The sequence below is a fragment of the Muntiacus reevesi genome, chromosome 2 (genome assembly GCF_963930625.1).
Source record: "Muntiacus reevesi chromosome 2, mMunRee1.1, whole genome shotgun sequence".
Classification (NCBI taxonomy): Eukaryota; Metazoa; Chordata; class Mammalia; order Artiodactyla; family Cervidae; genus Muntiacus; species Muntiacus reevesi.
Window position 1 is genome coordinate 128,728,017 of NC_089250.1, and position 14,607 is coordinate 128,742,623.

Genomic DNA, 14,607 nt, shown 5'->3' on the forward strand with positions numbered 1-14,607 from the left:
GTGATAGAATAATATTCAGTCATATTTTTGAATGATTCAGTACATCTTAAATTTGCTCCTAGTATATGAAAGAAATACCTTTAATTACTTAATCCAAACTCATTTTAATTTCAATTGGGAATGTGCTTTTTATTTCTTACTCTATACTTTATTATATGAGTAAAAACTTGGGTTTAAAGCTTAAAAATAAACACTTTGATAACTATTTTTTCTTCCTTTTTTTTTTCTTTGTATAGTGATAATATGATCTATGTTAGAATCTAATTCCTATTCCTCTAATACAGAAATGAAGCTCTGCCATTACGTCAAACATACAGGGCATTTAAAAAGATGAACTGGTAGTTCGAGCTTGTCATATTCTAACACTGAAAATTTTAACTTTTGAATTTTGAGAAATATTTTATCCCGAAGGAAAATATCTGGATTTTTTTACTTCAAGTTACCTTGTCTAGCAGAGTTATCCTGAAATGTTTTAAATAGTTAAACACATATATAGAATTTAAAGTTAGAGATTCAAATTTTTGAGTTTTGTGCTGAATCTCAACATGCATTTTCTATTGTTTACTATTATTGTAATTATTCATAGCCAAACTTTGCCACTTACTTTGTAGCCTTTGGCTTTTCAAATTTAATACAAAATTCACATTTTACTTCCTTAGTCACATTAGCCTCATTTCAAGTGTTCAGTGGCGTGAGACTACTGCCTTGGACTGAGGACATTTAGAGCACTTCCATCATTGGCAAAAGTTCTGTTGGACAACACTAATATAAGTACTAGAATAATATATTCCTTGGAGAGTTTTATTTTTGTTAAACAAAAATATTTTTATAAAATTCTTAGCATTGTAATGATGAATCATAAATGCTTGATATCTGATATTTAATAAAAATATTTTAAAATAAGAATAATCAGATAATAGTAATTATAATTAAAATCTAAATGTTGCATATCTAGTATCACAAATAAAGTTATATAGCCTTATATAAATTCACTAAAACTATCATATCCACCATTCGTCTATCAGATGTTTCACTGTGACAAATTGGCAGTCTGAAAAATTTCCCTGAAGTAGAAACAAAAGAGCCAGGCTAATATTGCTATGCTCCCAGCTTTATTTTTCAAAAAAAAAAAATATTCTAAACAACTATTTCTTTTTAATTTCTAAGTGTGAAGAAACCGCGTCATGTAGATCATAAGTACCTACAATCAGGGACAAATTTGGTTAATCAAGATACAAGCTGATGGAAAATGAAGCTGCATTAGTATTCTAACACTCTCTTATGATATGGCATTTACTAATCAGGATCTCTTTATATAACTCTAAACTTATAAAAGCTCTAAATACTGTCCTGGTGTCATCTGAAATACTTTAGTGTATTACTTTATTTTTTTTTCCTTTTAGGAAATAGATCAAAAACACAATTACATGCTATGCCTACTACACAAGACAATGGTTAGGTAAACAGTCCCATCCTTAAACCAATTTGGATCTCAGCCCAGTGCTGACCCCATTAAACATGCCAATCAAAACACTCGGTTCATCAGTGGGACTGAGTTAGTGTCTCTGTCCCTTGTATTCACAGTTCAGTAGTCATTATCCTTCTCATAACAGTTGTTCAACCCTGTGTATACAAAGTCTATACATCTATATAATGGTACCTAGAAAAATGTAACTTTAGGAGGACTTTATTGTGGTATTCTTACCCAAGAAACAGCTGTCTTGCAAACAGAAATAAGCTCTTTCATAAAGGTTATTTCTTTCCAACTTATTTATAACCTGTACTTTTTCCCTCCTAGGCGACTGATAAAGATACTGGTAATTATAGTGCCATGGCATACAGACTCATAATACCACCAATTAAAGAAGGAAAGGAAGGATTCGTGGTGGAGACATACACAGGGCTTATCAAAACGGCTATGCTCTTCCATAACATGAGGCGGTCTTACTTTAAGTTTCAAGTCATCGCAACTGACGACTATGGGAAGGGACTAAGTGGCAAAGCAGATGTTCTGGTGAGTAGATAAAACTTCAGATAAAGGGGGTATGTGCAGTACTAGCCAGGGGTTAATGTTTTAACACCTAGAACTTTTAAATATTGGAAGTAGATTTTCTAAAACATCCATGTGATTAACTTTCATCCAGGTTGTTACTACATATAGTTTAGAATATTAAAAAATTAGAGCTTTGTGGTGGTTTATTTTTTGACATTTCAGAAATTAATCATATTGTTTTTGAGTATGACCCTGACAGCATTGTCTTAAGCACTGGTTTTCTGTTTGGTCTGCAGATCTCATTTTTTAATAAAAATTTGCTGGAGCTGCTTACAATTTTTAAATGCTTCACAGAGTTGTGCTGTAGAAATGAAAATGTATGAAACTTTCATTACTATTTAAATTACTTTTAGGCCTTTTGTAATTAGGGAAACAAAAAATGTATTAGAGCAAATTTATGTTCCAGCAGAAGTGATTTTCTTTTACCCAACTCCTTATTGATGACATTGGCGACCCTTGACTAAGCTATCAATATATTTGGCTTCAGTCACCAATCACTTTTCTTTCTGTTTCTTAGGCTGTACACAAGCTCAGTGGTAGGTTATTATCAAGGACAATCTGATATTGACATTTATTCAAAATCGTCAACAACAAAGCATCTATCCTATGAAATTGCTACTTTAGAAGTACAGATTATTTAGACTTTTTTTTTCTGATAAAACTAATAAATGTTATAAATATCATTGTTACTGGAAATATTTGTCACATAAAGACTGAATCCAGTATAATTTTCTTTTGCTATTTATACTTTATTAAATCTTCAATTTTCACTGTCCTTATTTAGTTATCAGAACAAGATTAAACATCAAATAGATGCAATAGCTCAGTTGGTAAAGAATCCACCTGCAATGCAGGAGACCCTGGTTCCACTCCTGGGTTGGGAAGAACCATTGGAGAAGGGAAAGCCTACCCACTCCAGTATTCTTGGGCTTCCCTTGTGGCTCAGCTGGTAAAGAATCCACCTGCAATGTGGGAGACCTAGGTTGGGAAGATCCCCTGGAGAAGGGAAAGGCTATCCATTGCAGTATTCTGGTCTGGTGAATTCCATGGACTACTCTCCATGGGGTCACCAAGAGTTAGACACAACTGAGTGACTTTCACTCACTCAGATGCAACATAAATATTTTTCTTCTTAGATAATGGTGAAGACCAATCACCATGATTATGATGGATATGAAGGCCAGAACATTCTCATTTATAACAAAGGCCAATGTAAGCGAAAAAGCTTTTGATATACAAAATTTTAAGGTTGGCATAGATTTTTTAAATCAAAGTAAGATCTGTAAGCTTTATATAATGTCATATTGCCATTTCTCTTCCTGTTAAGGCTGAATAATAAGGCTGCTACACTAAGTATAACTAAAATATTTTAAGAACATAAATAGAATATAACTATATAGGTATCTATATAATATGTACATAAGCAATGTTAAGTTTGTGGGCTTCTTATTTGGACTCTATAAACTATAGTGTGTAAATTTAAGATATACCTCTAAAATTATCCAAAACGTATTTAGAAAGATTCAGTTCAAAATAATCATAATGTGATATATTTGTAAATCACAATATTTATACAAGGAAATCATCCTAGCAAAATATGTTTCTCTTCAGTCACTAAGTCATGTCTGACTCTTTACAACCACATGGACTGCAGCATACCAGTCATCCCTGACCTTCACCATCTCCCAGAGTTTGCTCAAATTCATGCCCATTGAGTGAATGATGCCATCTAACTACCTCATCCTCTGTCTCTACCTTCTCCTCCTACCCTTAGTCTTTCCCAGCATCAGAGTCTTTTCCAATGAGTCGGCTCTTCACATCAGGTCATAATGCATTTATGATAAAATCTGAAATCCTTTCAGAAAAGAGAAGGAAGACATGGAGAAAAATGACTTATGCAAAGAAAACAAGTGCCAAAATCAAGAAGGAAGGGAAATCATGACAATTCTCAACAACTGACAGATATTTACTCAGCTTGACAGAGTGAGGGAGGGAAAGTGAATGAGACAGGGCTGGAAATGGAAGTATATAAGATGTAGACCATATTGAAAACATTGAAACTTTTCCCCTAAAATTAATGGGAAAACATTGATAAAAATTAAGTAGGAGTGAATGAAGACACAGTTTTTAACTTTGATAAAACTTTCTTGCTTAGAGCAAATCTGATTCTCCCCTGAGGACACTACTTCTTCTGCTGCCTCCTCAAGCAGAAGCTTTTGTTTGTATTTTTTTCTGTTTTTGTCAGTCTTCATACTACCTGCCTGCAGAGTAGGATCCTCACTGTGCAACATCACGGCTTCTAGGCCCTCCTTCCTTCCTAAGAATCAGCCTTGATTTTCATCATCTGATGGTCATTAACTGCCTCACTTCATTGCTGGGACTCCCAAGCTTTAGTCAATCCCCAATATATCTCAATGAGTTTGGCTCCCAAGTTATTATTACTCCCAAGTTACTTTCTCCAACAATCCTCCTACATTTTCACAATTTCATTATGCACAGAGAGGATTCTTCCAATATCCTTAACTCACAATTCCTTGAATGCCTTTCCTCCAATGACTTTACTTTTCATCCTATTGCAACCACTTAAAACCTGAGTTATTTTTTGCCATTGCCACTTATGACACTCCTTCTATAGCCTCAATTTCAAACCACCCACTCTTTGACCATCACTTCCTTCTCCAGGGAATCTTCCCAACTCAGGGATCAAATCTGTAATCTCCTGCATTGTAGGCAGATTCTTTCCTGCTGAGCCATCAGAGAAGCCCTCTCTTAAACACCTTTTAAATCAAAATCTCTCTCCCACCACTCATCCAAAACTGCTATGCCAACATCATCAATGACTTTCACTTATTAAAAGCACTGGTAATCTGAATCTTCTCTTATTTGAACCATTAACTTTCTTTGGTTGATTATTATGTTTACTAGGATTCCAGGCCACCATTCTCTCTTCTTTACCTCTTCCCTCACTGTTCAGTCCTTCTCAGTCTTTTTTGCTGTCATTTTCTTCCCCTGACCTTTGAGTCAATGTTTCTTAGGACTCAGACATTAATTTTATTTTCCATCTTCACTCTATGACTCAATAAACTCATTCAGTCCCACAACATTAAAGGATCATCTATATATATTAAAACATTTCAAAAAAAAAGATCTCAAATTTATATCTTCACCCTGAAGCTCATTCTTGAATTGCAAATTCATGTATCAAAATGTACATGCAGAATTATACTTGAATGTCTACTAAAGACCTATCTGATGTTTGCTAAACTAATCTCCTCTTCCTCATCATATCTCTTCCACCTATAGTCTTCACAATTTTTGCTTGATGACCAAATGAATTTTGAATTCCATGTGTGTGTGTGTGTGTGTATGTGAGTGTGCTTGGTCATGTCCAACTCTTTGTGACCCCACAGACCTGTATCCCACCAGGTTCCTCTGTCCACGTATTTTCCTTAGTCTCTTAATTCCTTTCTCTACTTATCCACACATTTAATTCCTGAGTAAGTATTGTTGAGTATATGTATATATATACTCTATAACATATATATACTTCATATGTGTGCTATCTTCATATTTTTCAATACTTTACTGTCATAGTTTGGTTGATCAAGCATCATGACTCACTTGCATCATTGCACAAACTCACTAACTTGCTCATATGCTTTTTTTTGCCCTGCTAAAGTCTGGCTTTAATATAGCAAGTAAAGTGATATCTTAAAATGTAACTCAGGTCCTGTTATCTATCTGCTCAGAACTTTCTAATATTAGCCTGATTCTTTCAGATAAATTCTTGGGTTATAGAAGACTACGAGGCCCTTGGTAATCTGACCTCCAGTGATCCATTTTCTACTCTTCTCCCTGTAACTCCTTCAAGCCTAATTATATTGACCAGTTTGCTATTCCTCCAATAGTCAAAAATGCTCTCAATTTAGAGAATTTTACAATGGGCTTCCCTTGTGACTCAGCTGGTAAAGAATCCACCTGCAATGCGGGAGACCTGGGTTTGATCCCTGGGTTGGGAAGATCCCCTGGAGAAGGAAAAGGCTACCAACTCCAGTATTCTGATCTAGAGAACTCTATGAACTGTCTAGTCCATGGGGTCGCAGAGTCAGACACAACTGAGCAACTTTCACTTTCACTACCTACCATGTTCTTTCCTCACATTGTTCAGGACTAGCTCCCTTATCTCTTCTAAATATTTGTAACAATGTATCTCACAATGAAGTATAGGCTCATCGTCCTAGTTAACACTGCAACATACTGCATCACTGTATACTTCACTGTTGCTTTCTTTTTTCTTTTTATAATAAGCTTATCATATTCATGCTTTTTCCTCAGAAAAGCTCTATAAGGACATTTTAAGAAATTTATTTAATTTAATCCCTAATGTATCTCAAGCACCTAGAATAATTCCTGTCATAGATTGAGTACTAAATTCTTATGTGTTCAGTGAATGAATGGTCCGTCTCCTGCAGTGTAAGTTAGCAGTTCTCACAGTGTGGTCTATGAAAACCTGTATGCGTGCTAAGTCACTTCAGTCATGTCTGACTCTGCAATGCTATGGACTGTAGCCTGCCGGGCTCCTCTGTCCATGGGATTCTCCAGGCAAGGATACTGGAGTGGGTTGCCATTTGCTTCTTCACCTTGAAAACCTGAGGGTCCCCCAAATCATTTCAGGGTCCATGAGATCAAAGCTCCTTTCATAAAGATACTAGGACATGATTTGTCTTTTTACCACATTGCATTTGCCCTGCTGCTCCCACTGTATCCTTCATAGCCATACATAAACAGGAAAAAAAAAAAAAAAAAAAGCCAGTTTCAACTAAGAATGCCCTTATTTAGGTGGTAAAACTTGTTACTTTTAACAAATATCTTGACTAAAACCTTTTTCCAATATTTTCTGTAATAAAATAAGAAGTAGGTATAAAGCACTTCTGATGTGTATGAAAGTTTCATGGCTGTCTCAGAGAAAAGCTCTATGCAAGTTGAATTATCTGCTTTTTTCCAAGGAATAGCTTTTTATTTGAAAAAAAAATAACTTAGAAGATAAAGCATGGTTATTCAGACTTGAATTTTTGATGGGCATTTACACAAAAATGAATGAGGTAAGACTGTCTATTCAAGGAAAACAACTGACAGTATTTGTTGTTAACGATGACATTCAAGCCTTCAAGTACAAATTAGTATATTGGGAAGCATGTTTTCACCACTGTGAGTTTGACAGCTTGCCATTACTGAGAAATTTTTCTGATGAGATCAGTGGTAATATTGAAGAATGTGATTTGTTTTTTGGTATTGTGTAATGTAATGTGTCAATATTTGAAAAACTGGCAATATTCAGTGAACCAATATTTTCCAAATGACCAATGTAAGATGTTTAAAAAAATTCATAGGCAATAGGTCCATTCAAAGTACAAGACAAATAAAGTTATTTTAGTGTAACTGAGCATGATTTTAGATTTTACATTGAAACTAAACTTGAAGAAACTACCACTTGAGTTTTACTTGAGTTTGCAGACAATATATACAATCATTTGAAAGCAAAAAAAAAAAAAAAAGTACTTAAGATACCTCTTCTTTTTCAAGAAAAGTGAGATTGCACCAGAGACCAGTTAGGAAGAAACAGTGATCAGACCAAGCAAGAAACTGTGTGAACCTCTAGAATTGTGCTGTCCATTGTGTTAACTCTTTGCTCGATGTGGCTTCTGAGCATTTGAAATGTGGTTAGGTTGCATTTAGACATACTGTGTAAAATACACACTGGATTTCAAAGGCTTAGTATGACAATCATGTAAAAATTCTCCTTAATAAGTTTTTTAGCTTCCTGGTGGCTCAGACGGTGAAGAATCTACCTGCCATGCAGGAGACATGGGTTTGATCCCTGAGTCAGAAAGATCACATGAAAAAGGGAATGGTAACCAAATCCAGTATTCCATGACCAAATCCAGAATTCCATGGACAGTTCCTCTGTCCATGGGGTCACAAGAGTTGGTCAGGAATGACTCACTAACATTTTCACTTTTTCTAGACTGATTACATATCAGAATCATAATATATTGATTATATTAGGTTAAATGTATTATCGAATTAATCTCATTATTTTTTTCTCTATTACAATTACCAGAAAATTGAAAATTACATATATCTGGCTTTTTTTTTTTGTCTCACGTTATGTTTATATTGGACTGTACTTTCTAAATTATTTAAAAAGTGAATAGAGAAAAAATGATTTATAAGAGGTTCATAAGAAATAATTTAAAAGATTTAGAATCTGTTTTTGGAATTATGTGTTGCACAAATATTAGTTTTTTTCTTTTTTTCTTTTCATTGTACCTAGTAATTTTAATCCATTACAAAAATCAATCCCAAAAATAATTTTTAAAAATGTTAAGAAAAAGTTTTTTTAGTAATTAAGGCATAAATAATTAAATGAAGCAATTTTAAAGGAGAATTTAAAAAAATTTACTATAATAAACTGAAGTGCATTTGTAAAAATATTTGCATAAAGGCTCTACTGGAAAAGTAATATAAATAAAATCTAAGAATCTTAAACATAGATATCTTTGCTATAGATGATAGAAGATGCCAATGTTTCAGGGAGATGGAAATTTTTGGAAGATCAAAATTTAAACTATAATAGCTTGTCATCTTCATATGCACAAAGTATATATGTTCTACATAAATAATATGTATATGCCAATACTTCACGGAGATTTTAAATTTTAAAACTGTTTGTAGGTAAGTCTGAGATAGTTACTTCTAGAGTTAAATGCAGTCTGACTTTTTATTTTATCAGAATTAAAAATGCATTACTTTTTTATTTTAAGTGTACAAAATCATCATTTTCAAAATCATTTTCAAAAAATCAATATGTACATATTCCAGAGGACTTTAAATCTTAATTCGGTTTGTTTAACAAATTAAAAATTCTCTTTGAAGTAATTTATCCTTCTGAATAAAGAGAACATACTGACAGTATTTTAAACATAAATGATAGAGTTACTTGTAACTTCAAGGCCAAATATTGTTTCTAAATAGAGTCCCCAGCACATGAATTGACTGCATTTGTTTTACTTGTAAAACAAACTTCAAAACTCAGAACTTATTTATACAAAGGGAAGTTTTACCTTTACCCTATATCAAATAAAACTAACATTCCAGTGTTTCATCGATCTACAATTAGTGGAAATCTCTTAGCTATGTGTAATTAATCCTTGGGGTTTTGTTTTGATAGGCTGGCTGTGTAACAGAAAACTCCAAAATTTCAGTGGTTTAAACTAACAAGGTCTGTTTTTGCAGGACACAACAATGAGAGCATGTATGGTCGGGTGATGTTCTTGACATCTCTTGCAAATTGAGATTCAGTGGCTCAGTTCCCTTCCATCATGTCCTGTGTCCTGCTCTGTGGCTTCTTTATTCAAACAGATACTGCCAAAGAAAGGGAAGGTTCACACATGGGATAGATTAAAGAGTATTTATTTCTTCTTTTACACTGACTTCCATTGATCAGAACTTCATCAGATGGTTCCATCAAACTCCAAAAGAAGCTGAAAAATCTGCTCTTATTTAGAAAAGAGTCCATGAAGAGTATTTGTTTCATGCTGTTTGTTTTGGATCAATTTTTTTTTTTTCTTAGCATTCTCTCACCCGATATTGAAAGAGAAAAAAGGAAGGGAGGAAGAAATGAGGGAAGGAAGAGAGGGAAGGAAAGAAGAAAGAGAGGGGAGGAAGGAATAAAGGACAGTTTCACAAATCTCATGTAGATTTTTCTAGAGACTTTTTATCATGCATTTTTGCTACTAAAAACTAAAACAGAAAGCAAAACAAATAGCAAAAAAATGTTATATGTAATATGTAATGTTAGCCCTTTTTATTTTTTTATTCAGGAGTGATGCAAAAAGATAAAATAGAGTTACAAAAAAACCTGTGATAATCCCCTTTTTCTAATGAACTTAGATTTTGTGTGTGTGTGAGGACAGTCAAGATTCATGTACACGTTTAAGGAAAATTTAAACATTTGATCCCAGATACCTATAATGAGTTAGAGATACAAGGTTGGAACTGCCAGTGTTAGCAACATGCTCATAGATGGTAATAAGATAGACTCCTGGCTCAATATAGTCTATCTGCACATATGAATTATTAGGCCCACACTACGGTTTGAAAGATTTCAAAATAGTTGTAAATACTTCACATCTTATCTCTTTCCTTGAAAGATGGAAAACTCCAGCAGATCTGGACCTATTTACCCACATCACAATATTCAGTATAGATGAGCGATAGCTGAGTTCTTCAGAGGAGTCATGTGCTTTCTGATTTGAGAGACTGCCAATTCTCCCTATTATTTCATACTGTTTTGACTGCTTTCCTCATTTAGGTTACCTGCCCAGTTCCTGAAGAAGTTTGAACTTATGACTTCTGACAGGGCATCTGTGGGCAACTATATGCAGAGAACTTGGAGCTTATATAAAAAATATATGTAAACATGAGGTTGAAAGTGAAAGTCACTCAGTCGTGTCTGACTCTTTGCAACCCCATGAACTCTATAGTCTATGGAATTCTCCAGGCCAGAACACTGGAGTGGGTAGCCTTTCCCTACCCCAGGGGATCTTCCCAACCCCGGGATCAAACCCAGGTCTCCCTCATTGCAAATGGATTCTTTACCAGCTGAGCCACCAGGGAATCCCAAGAATACTGGAGTAGACTATCCCTTCTCCAGTGGATCTTCCCAACCCAGGAATTGAACAGGGTCTCCTGCATTGCAGGTGGATTCTTTACCAACTGAGCTATCTGCAGCTGCTGCTGCTAAGTCGCTTCACTCGTGTCTGACTCTGTGCGACCTCATAGACGGCAGCCCACCAGGCTCCGCCGTCCCTGGGATTCTCCAGGCAAGAACACTGGAGTGGGTTGCAACTGAGCTATCAGGGAAGCCCAAAACATGAAGTTATTCCCTAGCAAAATAGCATTCAGATATATAGTGCTAAATATGCCTAATCCAGACTATTAAATAAATAATCCTGGTGTATGTGCATTTACACATTTTTAACTGTGTATAATATTAGATACATATTTTTAATTTTAAAATTTAATATTAAAAACTGCTATTCAGTCAGTCAGTCAGTCAGTTCAGTCGCTCAGTTGTGTCTGACTCTTTGTGACCCCATGAATAACAGCACGCCAGGCCTCCCTGTCCATCACCAACTCCCGGAGTTTATGGCAAATAGAAGGGGAAAAGATGGAAGTAGTGACAAATTTCCTCTTCTTGGGCTCCAAATCACAGCGGACTGTGACTGCAGCCAAGAAATCAGAAGACAGTTGCTTTTTGGCAGGAAAGCAATGACAAACCTAGACAGCATGTTGAAAAGCAAAAACATTACTCTGCTGATAAAGGTTTATATAGTCAAGGCTATGGTCTTCCCAGTGGTCATGCACGGTTCTGAGAGTTGCACTGTAAAGAAGGCAGAATGCTAAATAACTGATGCCTTTGAACTGTGGTGCTGGAGAAGACTCCTGAAAGTCCCTTGGACAGCAAGGAGATCAAACTAGTCAATCTTAAGGGAGATCAACCCTAAATATTCACTGGCAGGACTGATGCTGAAGCTGAAGCTCCAGTATTTTGGTCATGTGATGCAAACTGACAACTCATTGGAAAAGACCATGATGCTTAGAAAGATTGAGGGCAGAAGGGGAGAAGAGGGCATCAGAGGATGAGATGGCTGAATAGCATCACCAATGCAATGAACATGAACTTGGGCAAACTCAGGGAGATGGTGAGGGACAGGTAGGCCTGGCGTGCTGCAGTCCATGGGGTCACAAAGAGTCAAACACAAACAGGTGACTGAACAACAACACTGTGTATAATATACACGCAGGACAGTATATTTTTTGAATGTCTAGGTAATAAAAGATTACATGTTCTGAAACCTGTGTTTAATTGGGATCAAGATATGAATGTCTCTTTGTCCTATTAGAGGCATATTTTAAAATTGGATATTTAAATTTTTTTCATATTTAAAAATTGGAATGATACTGTAACTACCTGATACAATGATTTATAGAATTAAATCAGTGTCAATTCCTGTGTGTATGCGTATGTTAAGTACTTTCAGTTCTGTCCAGCTCTTTGCAGCCCTATGGACTGTAGCCCACTGGGCTCCTCTGTCCATGAAACTCTCCTGGCAAGAATACTAGAGTGAGTTGCCATGCCCTCCTTCGGGGGATCTTCCTGATCCAGGGAACGAACCCAAGTCTCTTCAGTCTCCTGTGCTGGCAGGCGAATTCTTTACCTGGGAAGCCCATTAATTCCTGTACTTTTGAGTGACTCAGTAAAACATGTATTGTAAGCAGAAAATAAATGCTATTATTTTTCTTCCATTTTTCTAAATGAGAACAGAGAAGGAACTCTAAATATTACATGAAAAAATGGATTCATAAACAGTGTTAGACTAGCTTATCTCAGCCCCCTCTGTAGTTTTTATGTATTGTCATCGTTTTAGTCACTAAGTCGTGTCCAACTGTTTGTGATCTAGCAGACTATAGTCCACCAGGCTTCTCTGTCTGTGGGATTTTCCAGACAAGAATACTAGAGTGGGTTGCCATTTCCTCCTCCAGGGGGTCTTTAAGACCCAGAGATCAGATCTGTGTCTCCTGCATTGGTAGGCGTATCCTTTACCAGTGATCCACCAGGGAAGCCCGAGTTTGTATGTGTATATCTCTTTATCTACGCAACGTTGGCTAATGCAGACATGATTCTGTATTTGGTGATCTCATGGAATGAATTATTCTTAACTATCCATGTCCCAGATTCTTAATGACAATGAATAAAGGATCTCTTAGGATTTATAAAATCTAAAACTTGGTTTTCCATTTTCCTAAGTGTTCTTAAGTAAGTCAGTTTTTTTAAAAAAAATGTACAAAACCACATTTGTTTTATGCTTTTGTAAAGTCAAGAAAGCAAATGCAGAACCAATGGTAGTAGAAGTCACTTAAGCTTCTATAACATCTAAGTAAGCAACTATTCTGTCATTCCCAACCTGTTCTGACATATATAACAGAGATTATGTAGTTAGAAATACCATTGATGCTTAAATTGGAAACCACTATGTCTTTGCATAGTAGAAAAGAAAAATGTTAATTTTTGATTATAGAAATGTTAATGAGTAAAAGTCAAATGAATTCTGCTTTTGTCTTTCAGGTCTCCGTGGTCAATCAGCTGGATATGCAAGTCATTGTTTCTAATGTGCCCCCTACTCTAGTGGAAAAAAAGATAGAAGACCTTACAGAGTAAGGGTTTTTCTTTACTTATATATTTGTTTTCATATGGCTACAGTTTTTTATTGAATTAGGTCATTTTGATCATTATAATGTTCAGACTAAACACACATTTTTAAAAATACCTTCTTAAAATTAAATTTAGGTCACTCATTGAAATAGGTAGCTTCATTTGAAGTTTATGATGATTCTAAGATTCTTCAAATAAGAATGAAAATTAGATGTGAGATTTTATTCAGAATGCTTTGATTGATGGGTCAACATAAACTCAAAATACTGCACATAAGAAATAAGCATAACTATTTGAGGATAAGTCTTGATTTTGTGGCCCCGGAGTCTTCAAAAAGCTCATTATCTCAGCAATCCAGCTAGTCCAAGAAATGGTATTTCTCAGAGTGATGTGACTAAATGGCTAAAGCTTATTCTTCTATAATTTTTAAAGAATGTTAATTCTTTCATATCTTGATTCTAAAATACATGTCATATCCCTCTGCCTTTTGAACAGTGTATACTCTACATGACTGAATATGTTGACTCAAAGCTGTGATTATGAATTCACAATTTCCTAACATTCTAAATATTGTCAAGAATTATTAACATGTCTTTACTATTTCACCCTTAACTGCGCTAACCTAGCCTGCATCATTTAATAATTTTATAGTGATAATTACTAGTTATTCCTTGTCTTCTATTGAATTCAGCTTGACAGATGTCAATTACTGTTAATTTGCCTTTTCAAGTAAAACATCTTTATACTTCTGTGTTGCCAGAAGAAACTGCAGATAGACAGTTAACCTGCTACAAACTATGTGTCAAATAAAATACAATAGGCACTGATTGAGGCATGAGTGACTCTCCTATAATAAGAGCATACGTGCTTTGCAAAATTACTTCCTGGTGCTTCACAAAATTTAACCTTTTTTGTCACATAAAACATCCTATGAAAGAGGTGATTATCAACATTTAAGCATGGAATAGCGATCAGAGAGTATCTTGTTTACTTCTGTAAAAGTGGTTTATATATGCTTAACTTTTATTAAATAGTAGCTGATTACACCTGAAAAAAGTTAGCATCTTGTTTGTCTCTTAGCTGTTTTAATGTCATCTATTGGAACAGACTTTTTCTGATTATACCATCCAAAAGAGATGACACTCTTTTCAACCCCTGCTTTTGTTCAAAGCATATCTAATATTTATATTATATATCAATTTAACATAAAATTTATAAAGATAGGAAATCTACTTTTCACTATTATAATTCCAGTTTTATAGTAAGCTTTTGATGC

The 14,607-nt window shown here is 34.9% G+C and overlaps 1 protein-coding gene across 14 annotated transcripts in view; it reads left to right on the plus strand.

The window, feature by feature from the left end:
• PCDH15 (protocadherin related 15) overlaps nt 1-14,607 on the plus strand; it is a 767,128-nt gene that overhangs the window by 703,367 nt on the left and 49,154 nt on the right. For all 14 annotated transcript variants that reach the window (XM_065919987.1, XM_065919986.1, XM_065919983.1 and 11 more), the window contains 2 exons: nt 1,799-2,014; nt 13,245-13,333. In XM_065919987.1, coding sequence (XP_065776059.1) covers nt 1,799-2,014; nt 13,245-13,333 — 305 coding nt within the window. The remainder of the gene's footprint in view (nt 1-1,798; nt 2,015-13,244; nt 13,334-14,607) is intronic.